Source organism: Schistocerca piceifrons, chromosome 9 (assembly GCF_021461385.2).
Source record: "Schistocerca piceifrons isolate TAMUIC-IGC-003096 chromosome 9, iqSchPice1.1, whole genome shotgun sequence".
Classification (NCBI taxonomy): Eukaryota; Metazoa; Arthropoda; class Insecta; order Orthoptera; family Acrididae; genus Schistocerca; species Schistocerca piceifrons.
Window position 1 is genome coordinate 223,704,126 of NC_060146.1, and position 18,078 is coordinate 223,722,203.

The 18,078-nt window shown below is 45.0% G+C and overlaps 1 protein-coding gene across 1 annotated transcript in view; it reads left to right on the forward strand.

Moving 5' to 3' along the window:
- The window catches only part of LOC124717108 (G-protein coupled receptor moody-like), a 336,472-nt gene that overhangs the window by 285,494 nt on the left and 32,900 nt on the right, over positions 1-18,078 (forward strand). The window contains exons 7-8 of the mRNA XM_047243820.1: positions 4,385-4,538; positions 7,580-7,845. Coding sequence (XP_047099776.1) covers positions 4,385-4,538; positions 7,580-7,845 — 420 coding nt within the window. The remainder of the gene's footprint in view (positions 1-4,384; positions 4,539-7,579; positions 7,846-18,078) is intronic.

Here is an 18,078-nt window from a genome sequence, read left to right on the forward strand (position 1 = left end):
GACAAATCAGAGCTCGAACGGAAAGATTTAGGTGTTCCTTTTTCCCACGCTCCATTCGAGAGTGGAATGGTAGAGATGTAGTACGAAAATGGTTCGATGAACCCTCTGCCAGGCACTTGAGTGTGAATTGCAGAGTAACCACGTAGATGTATTAAAGGTGTGTATGTCTCCATATTTCAATTAGTTAATTATCCAGGTACAGATATTACGAGACGTAGATCGCGCGGAGGTGAAGTTTGAAACGATAGTGGGAACCTGCATTTTCCACGGTCAGAATTCGTCGAGAGAATATCTTGGAAGTAATAAACTTTAATTTGAAAAATTGTTGGACATATCATCCAGACTCATCAAACAACATAGCACACAGTTGTGCTGAAGTATTTGCGTAGCGAGTAAAAGTTTTAGAGATTTCTAGTGGTGTAGATACCGACGAGGAATTTCCGCGAGATCGCCGCTGCGAAATACATCTCTTGCTCTCCTGTGGTATTTAAGACGAAATATTTATATTTTGCAGGTTTTCATTAGATTAGAGATAAAAGGAAATAAGGAACTAAGCTAAATCAACTAAAACCAATGGTCGGCCGGTGTGGCTGAGCGGTTCTAGGCGCTATAGTCTGGAACCGCGCGACCGCGACGGTCGCAGGTTCGAATCCTGCCTCGGGCATAGATATGTGTGATGTCCTTAGTTTAATTAGGTTTAAGTAATTCTAAGTTCTAGGGGAGTGATGACCTCAGAAGTTAAGTCCCATAGTGCTCAGAGCCATTTGAACCATTTTAAACTAAAACCAATAACTAAACCAATAATTAAAATAAAAGCACATATAAAGAATATAACAAACTAATGATAATATATTAAAATACATAAAAGTTCCATCGTTGTTTGGGAACATGAAAAGCATAAATGGCTACAAATGGACTCCAAGTAGCCGACCACAACCATTTGCAGCTAATGATCGGTCCAGTTGGACCAGAGGTCCGAGTCCATTCCTATAATCACAGCCAACAGCATTACGCAGCCACCGCCAGCTCGCCCGGTGCCTTGTTGACAAGTCGGCCCCTCGGCTTCGTGGGGTCTCCGCCACACTCCAACCCTGGCATCAGCTCTCAACAACTGAAATCGTGTCTCATCTGACCAGGCCACGGTCTTGTAGTCCACTCAATACGGTCACGAGCCCTGGAGAGTCTGTGCAGGCGATGTCGTGCTTTCAGCCGTCGTCTGCTGCCGTAGCCCACTGGCGCCAAACTTCGCCGCACTGTCGTAACGGGTTCTTTCGTCGTACGCCCCAACGTCCCACAACGATCTGTGCGATCATTTCACACAGTGTTGCTTGTCTATTAGCACGCTGTCCGCGGTGAGAGATAATGCCTGAAATGTCGTATTCTTGGCACAGTCTTGACGCTGTGAATCTCGGCATATTGTAGTAGCAAACGATTTCCGAAGCGTAATGATAGCTCCAACTACCATTGAACGTGCAAAGTCAGTCAATTACCGTCGAGGGGCCGCAATCACTTGGGTTTGGCACGAACCATCTGAGTACAGATGACACCTCCTCCAATGCACTGCCCTTCTATACCTTGTGTACGCGAAACTAGTACGGTATATCTGCACATGGCTATCCCATGACTCTTCACCTCAGTTTCTAGCGACTATCCTGTCATAATGAGTTGTGTTGGAAATACCATTTACTTTAGTGATTTCCATATCATTCTCCGTTTCACGTTGCCAAATGACTTTTCACAATGGATGGAAACACCAGATGACCAAAAAGTCAGTATAATTTTTAAAACTGAATAAATCACGGAATAATGTAGTCAGATAGGTACAAATTGACACACATGCTTGGAATGACATGGAGTTTTATTAGAACCAAAAAAATACAAACGTTCAAAAAATGTCCGACAGATGGCCCTTCATCTGATCAGAATAGCAATAATTAGCATAACAACGTAAGACAAAGCAAAGATCTTTACAGGAAATGCTCAATATGTACACCATCATTCCTCAACAACAGCTGTAGTCGAGGAATAATGTTGTGAACAGCAATGTAAAGCGTGTCCGGAGTTACGGTTAGGCATTGGCGTCGGATGTTGTCTTTCAGCATCCCTAGAGATGTCGGTCGATCACAATACACTTGTGACTTCAGGTAACCCCAAAGCCAATAATCGCACGGACTGAGGTCTGGGGACCTTGGCGGCCAAGCATGACGAAAGTGGCGGCTGAGAGCACGATCATCACCAAACGACGCGCGCAAGAGATCTTTCACGCGTCTAGCAATATGGGGTGGAGCGCCATCCTGCGTAAACATCGTACGTTGCAGCAGGTGTTTATCAGCCAGGCTGGGGATGATGCGGTCCTGTAACACGAGTGTCATGTCCAGTGACTGACGTTTTGCTGTCCAGCGCCATCTGTCGGACATTTTGTGAACTCCGTTTTTTTTTTTTTTTTGTTCTAATAAAATCCTATGTCATTCCAAGCATGTGTGTCAATTTTTATCTCACTATCTACAAATTTATATTGACTTTTTGATGATCCTGTCTATTAAGTTCCTAATCTATCTTCTTCCCTCAGGTGCTTGTGCTAAAATGAAAAGACAACCAGACCGTTATCTACCTCCTGTACAACCATGCTAACATAGAGTGTGAGAATTATTGAACTATATGAAATAAAATCGTCATAACTTCTGAACGGTTTGCGTTCAAACTGCACGGTTGGCCGCGGGGCATGATGGGAATTAGTATGCGCTGTGTGGTTTGATTTAGCGACGAAGTCCACTTTCATTTGGACGGGTTCGTCAACAGCAAGTCTCGCGCATTTGGGAGACTGAGAATCCACATTTCGCGATCAAGAGGTCTGCTCATCCCCAGCGGATGACTGTGTGGTGTCACGGAATAATCGGTGTGACATTGCTTGATTACACGATGACTACCGAACAGTACGGGGAGGTTTTGGAGGGTGATTTCATCCCCCTTATCCAAAGTGACCCTGATATCGACAAGGTGTGGTTCATTCAAGACGGATCTCTACCTCATCAAAGCAAGAGAGTGTTTCATGTCGTGGAGGAACACTTTGGGGACCAGATTCTGGCTCAGGGGTACCCAGAGGCCACTGGCATGGGCCTCCATTCGCCGCAATACTCTCCGGATGCCAACAAGTGCGACTCCATTTGTGTGGCTGTATCAAAAACAAGGTGTACACCAATAACCCCGAAACCATTGCTGAGCCGAAAAAAGCCAAGCAGGAGATCATCGACGGCGTCGATGTTCCGAAACTTCAGCGGGTCATGCAGAATTTCGATGGTCGCGCCTGCGCCACATCATCGCCAATGCTGGCAGGCACATCGAACACGTCATAACCTAAATCCGAATATCTGTAGTGACACAGTAATATCAGAAAATTGAGTCCGCCTTGATGCAAAACACGTTGTTATTCGTTTATTTCTTTATTGTCCCAAACTAGTTTCGGCGACAAATATCACCATCATCAAAAAGTGGCTCTGAGCACTATGGGACTTAACATCGGAGGCCATCAGTCCCCTAGAACTTAGAACTACTTAAACCTAACTAACCTAAGGACATAACACACAGATCCATGCCCGAGGCAGGATTCGAGCCTGCGACCGTAGCAGTCGCGCGGTTCCAGACTGAAGCGCCTAGAACCACTCGGCCACCGCGGCCGGCTCACCATCATCAGTGGTTTTTTTAAATCTAAAACATGCAGAAATTAGCATGGTTATACAAAGACAGTAGCACGCTATTACATTTTTACTATTCGTTTTGAATATAGTTTTGTATGTAGACCTTTATACGACCTTATTTATTGTACGTTACAGCATGTTTTAAGCAATTATTGTCGCTGTCTGCGACATATTTTCTGTGGGCTTCTTGTTTTTGTTGCCGTTTTCTACTTAGCGAACAAAATTTCATTTGCAGACAGCGACAATAATTGCTTAACACATGCTGTAACGTACAATGTAAAGTAAAAATGTAATAACGTGCTACTGTATTTGTATAGCCATGCTGTTTTCTGCATATTTTAGATTTTAAAAAATCCCTCTGATGATGGTGATATTTGCCGTCGAAACTAGTTTGGGAGAATAAAGAAATAAACGGATAACAAGGTGTTTTGCATCAAGGCGGACTCAATTTTCTGATATTACTATTTTTCTATGCAGACACGGACCAAATGGAAGAGTTCCAAGATAAAATCATTATTATCTGTCGTGAAGTTTAAGTGTTGAATAAAGTGGGTGGAGGCAGTAGTCTGTAACTAATTTACGTTTTTTTTTTTGTCACGTAGTGCAGTAACTGTCACCGTGCAAGCGCCTCCACCGCAGTGCTGACGCTAATCGCCCACGCGGCGCTGTTTGTTGTTGTTCCCCGACAGGCCGCTTCGGCTACGACGCGCTGCTGGGCTCCTGCTCCATCCTGGAGGACACGTCGGGCCGCTCCTCCAAGACGGCGCTCTTCGTGCTGGGCTTCCTCGTGCCCTGCGTCGTCATCGTCGCCTGCTACGCGCGCATCTTCTGGGTCGTCCACGAGTGAGTACGCCTGTCCACCGCATCGAGCACAGAGCGGCCTCCGAACCGCCACAACGACCTAGTTAGAGAAATGAGAGTAGCATGTTGCAAAACAAAAACTGGGTTATACACTCTGCAAGGTTTAAAGCTCTCAGAGGCGTACTCGGAAGTGAACCGGCAGACCAGGTGGCCAGAGAGTAAGTCTTCTCGAAATAAACTTCTGTAGCTTCTAACAACCCTACCACACAAAGAAACTAAATTTAATAATGATTCTGGTGTTGCTCACGCTGCTACATACTGCATTTTCGGGCAACAACAACGTTAGATTATGTGGCAGGTGTCATTAGAGCACAGTTAATAAAGTCATTTCATGTAATAATGAATAAACTAGGCACTCATCTTTTCGTATTTCCCACGCTGGTCTCGTTGCTAAATCATGGCTCGTCGAAAATCTAGGTGGTGATGATTCCAAGCTCGGATGCAAAGAGGCCTAGGTTTTATTCTGCTATATTCAAAAGTTTTGTAGATGCGCTTCACAAACCATTCTTGAAGATTACACTTTTGCAGAGCAATGGTGATGTAAAAAAGTAATCAGCACTCCGAATTTAAGTTACACTTCTTTTTTATTAGTTTCGCTGCAATATCACGTAACACACAAACATCACTTCACAATACAAAAAAATACTTGAAAACATCTTCCTCACTGTTAAAGTTCACATTTTATAAACTGGCTACAATATGCGTCTTTCCAACATGACGTCCAAGACTTGACTTTCTCAAGGTCCGACTCTCTAACTCTAACTAATAATCGCTTACGCGCCCAAAAATCAGAGTTACAAGTACGACAAAGATCATAGTGACAAAAGAAAAAATACACATAAGAATAATATCATTGCAATACAAACATATCGATGTATCAAAGTACCTCTACATTAATGAAATCAAATCTGAATGTTGTCTCAAAAACATGTTAACTACTTTACAAAAACACAGTAGAATATTGCTGGTATCGAGAGGTAGAGTTGAGGTGCCGTAATGGTTACGTAATTCAAGTACTATTACAAGCTCCTTCCAGGAAGCACCAGCACATTCCAGCCACCTGCTTTTAGCAGGAGCAATAAATGGCCCGTAGGAGTGGGTTCATGTCTGAACAACCCAGTGTGTACCACAATTTTCATTAAATTTTTCGTGAGGTGTTTCGGCCAGCGTAGGCCGCCCTCAGGTTGAAAGCAGTTGGCCAGGTGCGAGTTGGTCTCCCGCTCTCAGTGTGCTTAAAGCAGACTCGGCTGTGTATACAGACAGTAGACAGTGTGTCTCAATCAGGAATCGTCAGTCAAATGTTCAAATGTGTGTGAAGTCTTATGGGACTTAACTGCTAAGGTCATCAGTCCCTAAGCTCACACACTACTTAACCTAAATTATCCTAAGGGCAAACACACACACCCATGCTCGAGGGAGGACTCGAACCTCCGCCGGGACCAGCCGGACAGTCCATGACTGCAGCGCCCCAGACCGCTCGGCTAATCCCGCGCGGTAATCGTCAGTCTCTACGATTGTTGCTTGTTATCGACATCGACCCTGGCAAGATACCAGCCACGGGAATCCCAGGATTTTCGACAGTGTTTCAAACACGAAGTCAGGTAACAAATGACAGAGGAAATACTTGTTTTCACACCTTAACAATTTTCTGATTTTTTTCCTTTAGTGCTGCAGTGAGATCTTGCTTCTTGTCAAATTTCCTGAACCAATGTAAACGGGAAGTATCCTGTAGGTTTTAATGAGAATCGCCTTTATACTGCATTCATTTACAAATCTAACTTTTTTTTTACAACCGTGAGACCGTAGACATAAATTTCAATTTGATGCGTCTACCTGTTCCTAACAAACCTGCGTCGCAACATGCCGTCTGACAGACAGACGAATAACAAATCATAAAAATATTTTTCATATGTCATAATTAGAAATTAACAGTTTTCTGATTTTCTTCCTTTACTTCTACTATTAAGCCTGGCCTCTTCCCTAATTTCATGAATCTGGGCCAAAAGGAAGAATACTGTTCCCTTTCCTAGTACAAATGAAGAGGTCTCTGCAGTTCACACTCGTTTCGCCAGAACAAGGGAAAGAGACCATCTCGAAAAGATAACAAAAAATATCGTTAATAGTGAGTTTCTCTTTTCCAGTAATGATTCTCTGACTTTTCATTGATAAAATAGCAGTTATGTTTCTCTAATAAATATGTGCTTCTTTTTAGAAATGTTTAGAATGACCTTTTTTCACAAAATGTTTATCACCTACTAAACGACATCACAGTTGCTCGAACAGTCCACGGGTGTATTGTCGGTCCATAGTGTCCAGCAGGCACAATATTTCGGCCATCAGACATGTCGCCATCGTCAGGTACGCTGACGAACTGAGCTGCTGAGGGCGGGCGGCCGTCTTAAATCCCCTCCCCTCGCGAGGCGTTCTCTCCGCGGTCCGCGCCGACACGTCAGCGCTCGGTAAGACGCTGGCGTCACCGTATGTGGTGGCGTTGGTGTAATTTTGCCTCGTCCACCCCAGTCGCACGTTCGTTTCCTTTGCTGAGCGTCTTTTTAATTAGACTCGGTGCTGATTCCCATGCTCTGCTGAGGTTGTACCCGCTATCTCGGTTGATGATTCCGTCGCTGGTACGAATTTCGATAGCTTTTATAACGACGCTGTCCCAGTATATAGATATCTGTGTCAAGACACTGGTATGTTGGTAGACCGTTTCGTGATTTTTGGACAAAAAGTGCTCTGCGACCGCCAACTTGTTGGGTTACCCAAGTCGAGTGTGCCTCTGATGATAGAGATTATATAATTCATAGTTGAATCTCCTCGAGAGACCTTTTTCTTTCACAGGGCCAAGAGCTTTAAAAACAGTAAAGAAATATATACTTTTTAAAAAAATAAACCCTGTTTGTAAAAATTTTCATTCTCGCCACTCTGTTCTGGTAACCGTGTAATGGACAACAGTATCATTTCTGTCTCATAACCCATGTGTGTGGGCGACCGGTTGGCTGCAACGTCTGGATCTGCTGCAGGTCAGAGAACCGGATGCGGTCGCACCAGTCGGCGGCGCAGGCTCCCACCCCCGGGGGCGGCGGCAAGGGGCTGACGCCTGGGGGCGGCGCCGGGGGCGGCGTCGGCGGCGGGCAGCAGCAGCAGCGGCACGCCGCCAGGGACGTGCGCGCTCGCCGCAACGAGTGGCGCATCACCAAGATGGTGCTGGCCATCTTCCTGTCCTTCGTCGTCTGCTACCTGCCCATCACCATCGTCAAGGTCGCCGACCACCGCGTGCGACACCCGGGTGAGGGCGGCCGCCCGCTGCACTCCTAAAGTCACAGTGTACCCGGCCTGACGAAAAGCGTCTGGACAGCTACAAGTGATGGCGTCATTAGGTCTGCTGGGGACACTCTCAGTCAGGTGTCTAAACCAGTAATATCAAAAATTGAGTCCGCCTTCATGCAAAACACCTTGTTATTCGTTTATTTCTTTATTCTCCCAAACTAGTTTCGGCGACAAATATCACCAACATCAGTGGTTTTTTTTTTTTAAATCTAAAACATGCAGAAAATAGCATGGTTATACAAACACAGTAGCACATTATAACAGTTTTACTATGCGATTTTTCGAATATAGTTTTCTATGGATACTTTCATACTACCTTATTTATTGTGTGTTGCAGCATGTTTTAAGCAATGATTGTCGCTGTCTGCGACATATTTTCTGTGCGCTTTTTTCTGTTGCCGTTTTTTACTTAGCGAACATCATGTCATCTGCAACCACGTGAGTGGCTGTTAGTATACAAAATACTAAAAGGTGAACTTCGTATGTCAGCAATATATACTTGGAGTTGCGGTAGTGCTGTGGAAACCGCTGGTTCCAGATGACATGATGTTCGTTGAGTAAAAACCGGCCAAAAAGAAATGGTTCAAATGGCTCTGAGCACTATGGGACTTAACAGCTGTGGTCATCAGTCCCCTAGAACTTAGAACTACTTAAACCTAACTAACCTAAGGACATCGCACACATCCATGCCCGAGGCAGGATTCGAACCTGCGACCGTAGCAGTCGCGCGGTTCCGGACTGCACGCCTAGAACCGCGAGACCACCGCGGCCGGCAAACGGCAACAGAAATAAAGCGCACAGAAAATATGTGGCAGACAGCGACAATCATTGCTTAAAACATGCTGCAACATACAATAAAGAAGGTAGTATGAAAGTATCCATAGAAAACTATATTCGAAAGAACGAATAGTAAAAATGTGCTACTGTGTTTGTATAACCATGCCATTTTCTACATTTTTTGATTAATAAAACTCACTGATGATGGTGATATTTGTCGCCGAAACTAGTTTGGGACAGTAAAGAAATAAACGAATAACAAGGTGTTTTGCATCAAGGTGAACTCAATTTTTTGATATAACTGTTTTTCTATGCAAATACGGACCAAATGGAAGAGTTCCAAGATAAAATCAGGTGTCTAAATGTTAGCAGAGGAATAGCAGCCCATTCTTCTTCGAGAACTGAAACCAGATTAGGCAGCAGACGGTCTGGAGCCGAGTCGACGTTCTAACTCGTCCCCTAGGTGCTCCATTGGATTCAGGTCAGGACACAGTGGACAACAACTTTCCTGAAACAGACTTGCCTGCTCAGACCATTGTCTCACAGATGGTACTTTATGGTACTTTCTGGTACAAATAATTACCGTCTCTGAACTGTTCCTCCCCCTGACCCCTCCCTCCCTGTACGCAGTGACAATGCTGTAACATGTGTTCACCTTCTTCCGCAGTGATTAATGAAATTAGGATGCAGAATACAATAGAAACGACTGCATCGAAGACACAAGAGATGTGGCCTCTAAGTGAAAGGTGTCATGATGATCTCTCCATCAGGAAAAGATTCTGGACCAGTCCCTCAGATTGATCTCCTGGAGGGGACTACCAAGGGGGAAGTGACCGTGAGGAAAAGACAATGACGAGTGAAAGGATAACGTTCTACAAATCGGGAGGGGGGAGGGGTGTGGAATGTCGGAAGTTTGAATGTAGCAGGAAAGCTGAAAATCTGAAAAACAAAATGCAAAGACTCAGTCTAGATATAGTGGGGGCCAGTGAGGAGAATAGGGAAGCAAACAAGAATTTCTGGTCAGACGCGTTTAGGATAATATCAACAGCAGCAGAAAACTGCGTAAAGCGAGTAGGATTCGTTATGAATAGCAATGTAGGGGAGAGAGTCAGCTACTGTGAACAGTTCAGTGACAGGAGCTGCTCTCCTCCACCAACGCCGGCAACGATAGTTCAGGTATACATGCCGACGTCGTAAGCGGAAGATGATGACATACAGAAAGTATATCCTCACATATTGAAACAGTAATTCCGTACCTAAAGGGAGATGACAATCTAATACTCAGGGGAAAGAGGTATACTTCAGAAAGGCCAGCAGATACAGAAAGATTATAGTTAGATTGCATCATGGTCAGCCAGAAATTCCGAAATCAGATAGTGGATTGTAAGGCGTACCCAGGAGCAGATATAGACTCAGATCACAAGTTGCATTTGAAATGTGGTGGTACAGAAGAATGTTGGAAATTATGTTCAGTGAAGGAATGAAGAGTTTCTCCGCAGAATCGGAAAGGGAAGCAATCAATGGAAAACAGTGACAAAAAGAAGAAACAGGGTGATAAGACACCGGTTAAAACGTTGAGGAATAGCGTCCGCGGTAAAAACTGTAGAGGGAGACAGAGGTTGGATTACAGCCAGGAAATAATTCAGTAAGTACGGTGCAGGTGCTACTCTGAGATGAAGAGGTTGGCATAGGAGAGGAATATGTCGCCGTCCGCATCAGAAGAGTGATGACTGAAAAAAAAATACCTAGGCAAGAGGTGTGCTAGGGCAGCGAAGCCTGGAGAGAAAAGCCAAAATACTCGAAAAGACTAACTTCTCGTGGAATGACATTCTTGAGACGAACAGCTGGCTACACCAGATGGGATCTCTAAAGGAATGAAGGCGTGTTTAAGGAAGTTAAAATGGAACCCACCACAGATACTGTAAAGAACAAACAATACTGGTGGGGAAAACATCTACGACGACTGTGCTCAAAGTAGGACTCTAAAATCCCTGACAGACTACCACCCCAACGATGTAACATCACTGGGTCGACCAATGGAAAGATGGCATCAGATCTCAACGGCACCATAACAGGCCAACAGAAACACTTGGAGATAGAAGAAAGAGACGAAAATCAAATGGAAATGTTAATTACCAAATATTTAAAAGGAACATCGAAATAAAAGCAAGAAAGCAAAGCTCCACGTTCAGGTCTGTCGGGAGCGACGGCCCTGTGATCCTCTGCCAAGGACGTCATTGGATGCAACATGGAGAGGCTCGGGCTGAGCACACCGTCTGCCCGACCCCCGACCCTTATTGGCTTCGAATACTTTGGAGGCGATGTTTCCCACTCAAGCATATCGTCAGCTGGGAACACCAGACTGAGTGCGCCCTGTCCCAGACCCCTCATCAGGGAAAAGTGCCAGGATTCCAACCCGGGCCTGCCACACGGCAGCCAGATACAGAGGCGGACTTTTAACGAAAACGACGTGTCTTTATTTTTAATTACTAATCACAAGAAAATTCTAGTATTCACAGTAAAATAAAATTTCGTATAAAAATGCCAGGCGCGAAATAGAGAATAAAATACTTTTTGTTTTCCAGAGGTTCAGCAGTGTTATTGATCTGGGAAAGGCGTGCACGAATTGAAGATGCTGATAAAGGAGTCGAGATACAAAACGCCTGGAACAGGAACTTGTGGCCTTGGAAGGAATGCAGAACCAAAGAAAGCTTTGCAATGTCAGGAACGACATGGCCTGTCAATGCACACGCGCCTTAAGTTCAGCAAAGACAATGTACCGTATGTTCAATGTCGTACAATACAAAAGGTGTTCGAAATGACAACCAGCGTATTCAATATAGGCACAACATATATTACGAGAAATCAGGACTTCAGTTGCCTACAGACATGAAATAAATCAGTGGAGGTAGAAAATTTCTGTCATGCGCAAGTTGCGCTCCCATCCATCAGCCCACCGCTCGCAGCATTCACTAAGTCCTGCAGCGAGTTGAAAGATGTGGTGGATCCGCACTGAAAGTACCTAGAAAAACCTGATGCACTCCATCAAGTACACCAGACATCCCACGAACCTCTTCAGACCCTACCCGTATCCTGGGGAGCAGTGTTACTTTGTCGGGAATTGGTGTCACGCTCACTAGACATCTGATATGCCACCATCATAAAATCAACAGGTACCAGATCATAAAATCAACAGGTACCAGATCAGAGGAAGCGGGGTGGTCAAGCAATTCGATCTCCCATTCCGATCCAACTCCTGCGATGCACTACATCAAGTACGGCACGTTCTTGCACAGAAAAGCGTGCAGATTCTCCGTCTAACTGCATCCGATAGAAGATTCACAGAAAGAATACAGAAACAGTGATGAAAAATTAAAAGACGTTGTTGTTACAACAGAACACGATCAGTATTAATTAATAAACATTTCCATTTGACGACAAATATAGAATTTAAACAAAAGTTAAAATACGTTTATATCACTGAGAATCGAAACAGCGATTTCACCCTTCACGAGACTTTTATGTTACAATATCTAATCACAAGTAGCCAGACACCGCTATGTAACGTCGCAAGAGGCGAACCCGCCAGTATAAAAGGGCGCAGGGAGTGTCGTGTTGCCAGCAGAGACGCAGTAACAGCAGAATGAATTGGTCAGGAGAGCTCGAAGCTTCAAACGCAGCAGCCCAGTCATTGGAGGTCAGCTGAGTAACACATCGACGCAGAGGCTTGGCTGCAAACGTGCCACCTATCACAATGGATACGCGTAGAGGGTCAAAAGTAATGGGGTAGAGTGGCCGGGCAGCTCCTCACAAGCCACGCATTTGCGTAGCCGATGCTGGGTGACGCTTGTAGTGGCGTAAACTGTGGTGCCAGTGCACAGTGGGTGGTTGGAAGCGAGAGATTTGGAGTGGACGATAACTATATACACTGTGGCCATTAGATGGAAGGTTTGGGTTGGGATACCTGGAGAACGTTACTTCCCATCATCTGTAGCGCCAAAAGTGAAGTACGAAGGAGGTGGTGTTACGCTGTCGGGATGTTTTTCACGATTAGGGTGTGCTTCTGTCATTGTGCTTAAAAACAGGCTAAATGCGGAAAGGTATGAACACAGTTTAAGGCATTGTCTGCTGTGTGCAGTAGGGGAACGGTTCAGGGCCTGTGACTGTTTGTATCAGCATCACAGTGCACCACGTCATGAAGTAGCATCAGGCAGGTAATAGTTTGTGGACAGTAATATTTTTGTAACAAGTTTGCCTGCCCAAGACCGCGAGCACAACACAATGATATAAGAGTTAGCACATCGATTTCATTCAAGGTGCCAGCGTCCAACATCAGTACCCTCGCAGGATAATGGGCTGCCATTCCTTCACAGACATTCAGGCACCTCATTGAAAGTGTTCCAAACAGAACTGAAGCCCTCATAAAAGCGAAGGATAGACACACCTCCATACTAATGTCGACTAGTAAGTTACCGAACACTGTTTAGTCGAATAGTGTGTATAATCAGTGAGTGTATTACAAGCAAATACACAGTGACAATTTTTGAACTATATGAAATAAAATCGTCATAACTTCTGAACGGTTGTGTTAGGACGTTCAAACTGCACGGTTGGCCACGGGGCTTGATAGGAATTAGTACGCGCATGCAAGATTTGGTTTGGCGACGAAATCCATTTTCATTTGGATGGGTTCATCAATAAGCAAAATTGGCGCATTTGGGGGAACTGATAATCCGCATTTCGAGATTGAGAAGTCTCTTCACCCTCAACGAGTTTCTGTGAGGTGTGCAATGGCCAGTCACGGAATAATCGATGCGATATTGCTCGATGGCACGGTGACTGCCGAACGGTACTTGAGGCTTTTGGAAGATGATTTCATCTCCATTATCCAAAGTCACCCTGATATCGACAAGGTGACTCCTTCGAAGCAGGAGAGTGTTTGATGTCCTGCAGGAGCACTTTGGGGACCGCATTCTGGCTCTGGGGTACCCAGAGGCCACTGTCATGGGCCTCGAATGGCCGCCGTATTCTCCGGATCTGAACACGTGCGGCTCCTTTTTGTGGGGTTATATTAAGGACAAGGTATACATCAATAACCGCATAACCATTGGTTATCGACGCCATGGATATTCCCACACTTCAACGGGTCATGCAGAATTTCGCTATTCGTCTGCGCCACATCGTCGCCAACGATGGCAGGCATATCGAACATGTCATAATCTAAATCGGAATATCCGTAATGACGTTTACATGTTCAATAAAGTGTTTGCACGCCGTAGTTTGCAACTAGTTTACGTTTTTGTTCTCTCCTATAGTTCAACAATTGTCACCTTGTACTTGGTTCTTGGATATCTTCTGATCTTCAGCTCCCATTTTTTCGATTTTTTTATCATTGCGTCATATTTGTATAATGAATTGTTGATTGTACATTCACCTTGAGATCTTATAGGTATGGATAAACAAAGAGAGCGAAGCAGTCCGCAAGTGTTTCCCTGTTACAGGGCATTAATTATTCAATATCGGAGGTTGCTGTCCAGAATTCATATTTAATAATTATGAAGAACTATGTGTGAGTGCAGCATTTGCAAGCAATAATAATGTAATAATTATGTGCAGCATTAGGAAAGATAGCGATGTACGTTAACCATTACCTGATGGAAAAATGCATCCATGGTAGAAGCAGTTGACATTTTGTGTAGTCGTTGACACTATAGAGTTCTGTTCCAGGAGAAGCGGGGGAGAGGCTGTCGTTTAGTGGCCGGTATCCTCTTTCTACAATGCAACTGCACACAGTTGTGTTAACAGGGTTCTTCATTCACAAGAACAAGAAATTTCTTATCTTTAATCAAGTTGTTGTGGTACAAGCTCTTCCATAATAGTCCACTTTAACCTCACTGCTGGCGAAGTACAAGTCCCGCTATACACACTACACTCTTGTAGCTGGTGACGTGAACTGATAGATGTCAACTATGTAACTGAGCTGACTGCAACTGCGACTGACTCTGTATGCGACTGGGCTGACGGTCTGTGACTGACTGGGCTCTCCGGTCCGGAGCAGCGATCTAAATACTGGCGGTGGAGAGGGCGTTGTCGGCTCGTTGCTTGCGAGTCTGTCTTTGGCCTCTCTCCTGACAGACGCACTTGATTCAGCGCCTATTATCGATCTTCTTGCAGCCTCTTTCCCAACCGGCGTGCTGGCAGCGGTTTACACCAGCACACGACCATTCAGGTTTGACAAAACTTTGAAATATGGAAAGGTCTCGATCGCACAGTTCTTTACGACGCTGTGTAACGTGGCTATGTCAGTACATGACAAACGTAAAGAATTATGCTATCAAACCTTCCTATATTTCGCCGGCCGGAGTGGTCGTGAGGTTCTAGGCGCTGCAGTCTGGAGCCGAGCGACCGCTACGGTCGCAGGTTCTTATCCTGCCTCGGGCATGGATGTGTGTGATGTCCTTAGGTTCGTTAGGTTTAATTAGTTCTAAGTTCTAGGCGACTGATGACCTCAGAAGTTAAGTCGCATAGTGCTCAGAGTCATTTGAACCTTTCTATATTTCGAAGTTCTGCAAAGCACGTTTAAGTTGCATCTGTTTAGAAGCACAGTTATGAGGGCATGCTGGAAACTATTTCCTCCGAAATTTTTATGCTGTTCACAAGATTGGTTGAGGCATTATATGTCGTGCATATAACTCAGTCGGCTTTCCCGCTTCACTGACGCAAGTTGCAACCCTCTGACACTAGAGGGCTCCGAATTGTAGCGTGTAACATGGCGCTTTGTAACGTGACTACCTCGGTGCATGAGATACACGTGTTATACAGCGCCATGTTACACGCTACAACAATTCGTCACCTTGGGTTCATTGTCATCGATCATCCTCCTACAATGTTGATTTGGCCCCATCCGATTTTCATCTGTTTCCAAAACTTGAAGTACACCTTTGAGGATTTGACATTGACAGTGGGGAAGTGTTGCAAACAGAGCTGAGGTTGTGGTTTTATCAACAAAATCAAATAATCTACAGTGATGATATCAACAAAATAGCCTCCTGGTGGGAGAAACATGTTCATCGCCGGGCTGACTATGTTGAGAAATAAGTATGTAGACATGAGGATTACAGATGGGAAATGTAAATGAAGTTTGTTTTATTGAAAAATTTGTAAGACTTTACACATGAGAAATTCGGAACCGTTACTTTTCAGCACGCCTCAGAGATTGCACTTTAAATATCTGAGCTATTCACCACACGCTAACATAACAAACGACAAACAATAATATCCCCGTTGTATTGATGAAACTCGGGTAGTTGCTTTGCTGGGTGTGAGCTAGCGCTTTGAAACAAACTGCACACCGGATGCTGCAGTCCAGCTCACCACCTGGTGGTTCTGGGCTTTCGTGTTCAAGTGTTCTGCATCAGGTATAGCAACAGTGTCTTCCACTGTAACTCTGTCGTCCTTCTCCAGTAATTCGCAGGACTTTCTTCTGGATAAATCCATACATCGACAAGCAAACTCGGTTTCCTCATCTCACCAACCAAACTACTTGTTAGCAAGTTTCATTTCTGTTGTGTAACGCCATCGTTTTCTACTTGTCAAAAATAATGGCTCCCATCTAAAATGATTCCTACACTATTTTGAGTAATGCTTTGTTTGTCGATACCAGGCAAAATAACGTGTCCAGTTGAGCTGTAACTAATGTGTGATCCCTTTTACTGGTGCCTCCATTGTATTATTCTCGACTTGACCTCAGCTGAAAGCATGTACAGATGCATGTCTGATGTATTGTGCTCTACAGTACTTTCAGACAATTTTCCTCTGCGTGTGTCCTTCCACCTGATTCGCCAGCTCTGATTATTCATCTTGCCAATCAAATTATTTGTTAGCACATATTGTTACTGCTGCATTAACGCCCTACTATCCTGTGAAAATAAAGACACACACTTGCCAAAAGAAATTTCCTTTCTAAAAACACCCTAGGTTAGAGTAAGGCTGAGTTTGCTTGCGTCTGCAGAAGACCTTGTCTAGTGAAGGTGTAAATAATGTTACGTCACTTCAGCTGTTGCCTCCATTATACTCTTATCCTTATACGTAACTGTATTTGCTGCAGCACCATAGTCTCGTACAGTTCTTTAAAGGACTTCGTATATGCCACTTATTGTACTGTTTACTGCAATATGCACACACGGCATCAGTGTCTAACAAAGGCTGACGCAACCACAGCGGCTTACATTTCTACTCTTTTTATGAATGTTGACTGCTGCTTTGTTTTCATCACCAGTAAGGAATTGAAAATGATCTAAGACTGTGGTTGCAGTAGCTTATATTGTAATAATGAGTACAGTCAGAGGAAAATATGAAGTCTTATCCTTATGCCTTATCAATCACTTCCAATTCTTAATGTTTTCCACCGAACTAATTGCTGTAAATTTTGTTAGATGTGTAAAACCCTCATCTCTCATAATGAGAGGAAAACAACTGTCAGTCTCTGTGTCCAACCAAGTCGTAAACATTGTGCAGTACCTTTGACTGCTGCCTGCATCACACACCCTATCTAAAGCTAACCATTCAGAAGCCAAACAGTCTGCCAACTCCACTGCCGAGCGGATCTGCCCCGACACATTCGCCTTCATGTGGGCAATTTTATAGTGGTTGGGTCCGTGGTCCAGTGCGTCGGCTCCACCGATGCATCGCTACCTGCTAGCCCCGACCACTACCTGCCATTCCACACTCTGTCCTTTCCTGTCCTGTTCTGACAAGGTGAAAGCTGCCACACGACTGGGCGCAGTCAAACTCTGCCACAGGTCGACAGCCCACTCATAGGGAGGCGGGGGTTAGCTGACTGGTTGGCCAATCCCTCCCCCCTGTCAAGCGGGTCCACCCCAATATGCTCGCCTTTCTGTGGGCAATTTTACAGTGGTTAGGTCCTTGGCTCAGGTGTGTTGGCTCCAGTGGCACACCACTACCTGCTTGCCCTGATTGCTTCCTGCCACCCCAACTCTGCCCTTTTCCTTTCTGTTTTGTCACAGTGAAAGCTGCCATGTGACTGGTCACAGTTAATGTCTGCTACGCATCTGTAGCATGCCCACACACAATCACATCGGTTGGCGACCTGCTTATGGGAGGGGAGGGGATGGGGGTGAATGTTGGCCGACGGGTTGGCCTGTGAATGGGTGGCTTTAGCCATCTACTCACAGGTCTACCCATTGGGCAGCCCCCCCTCCCCCCCCCCATGCCACCTGCCAAGTGCGTCTGGCCCAACATGCTCACCTTTGTGTGGGCGATTTTATAGTGGTTGGGTCCACAGTCTGGTTGCATCAGCTCCACCAGTGCACTGCCATCTGCTACCCCTGACTGCCACCTACCATTCCATACCCCACCCATTTCACTTCTGTTTTGGGACAGTGAAAGCCGCTGC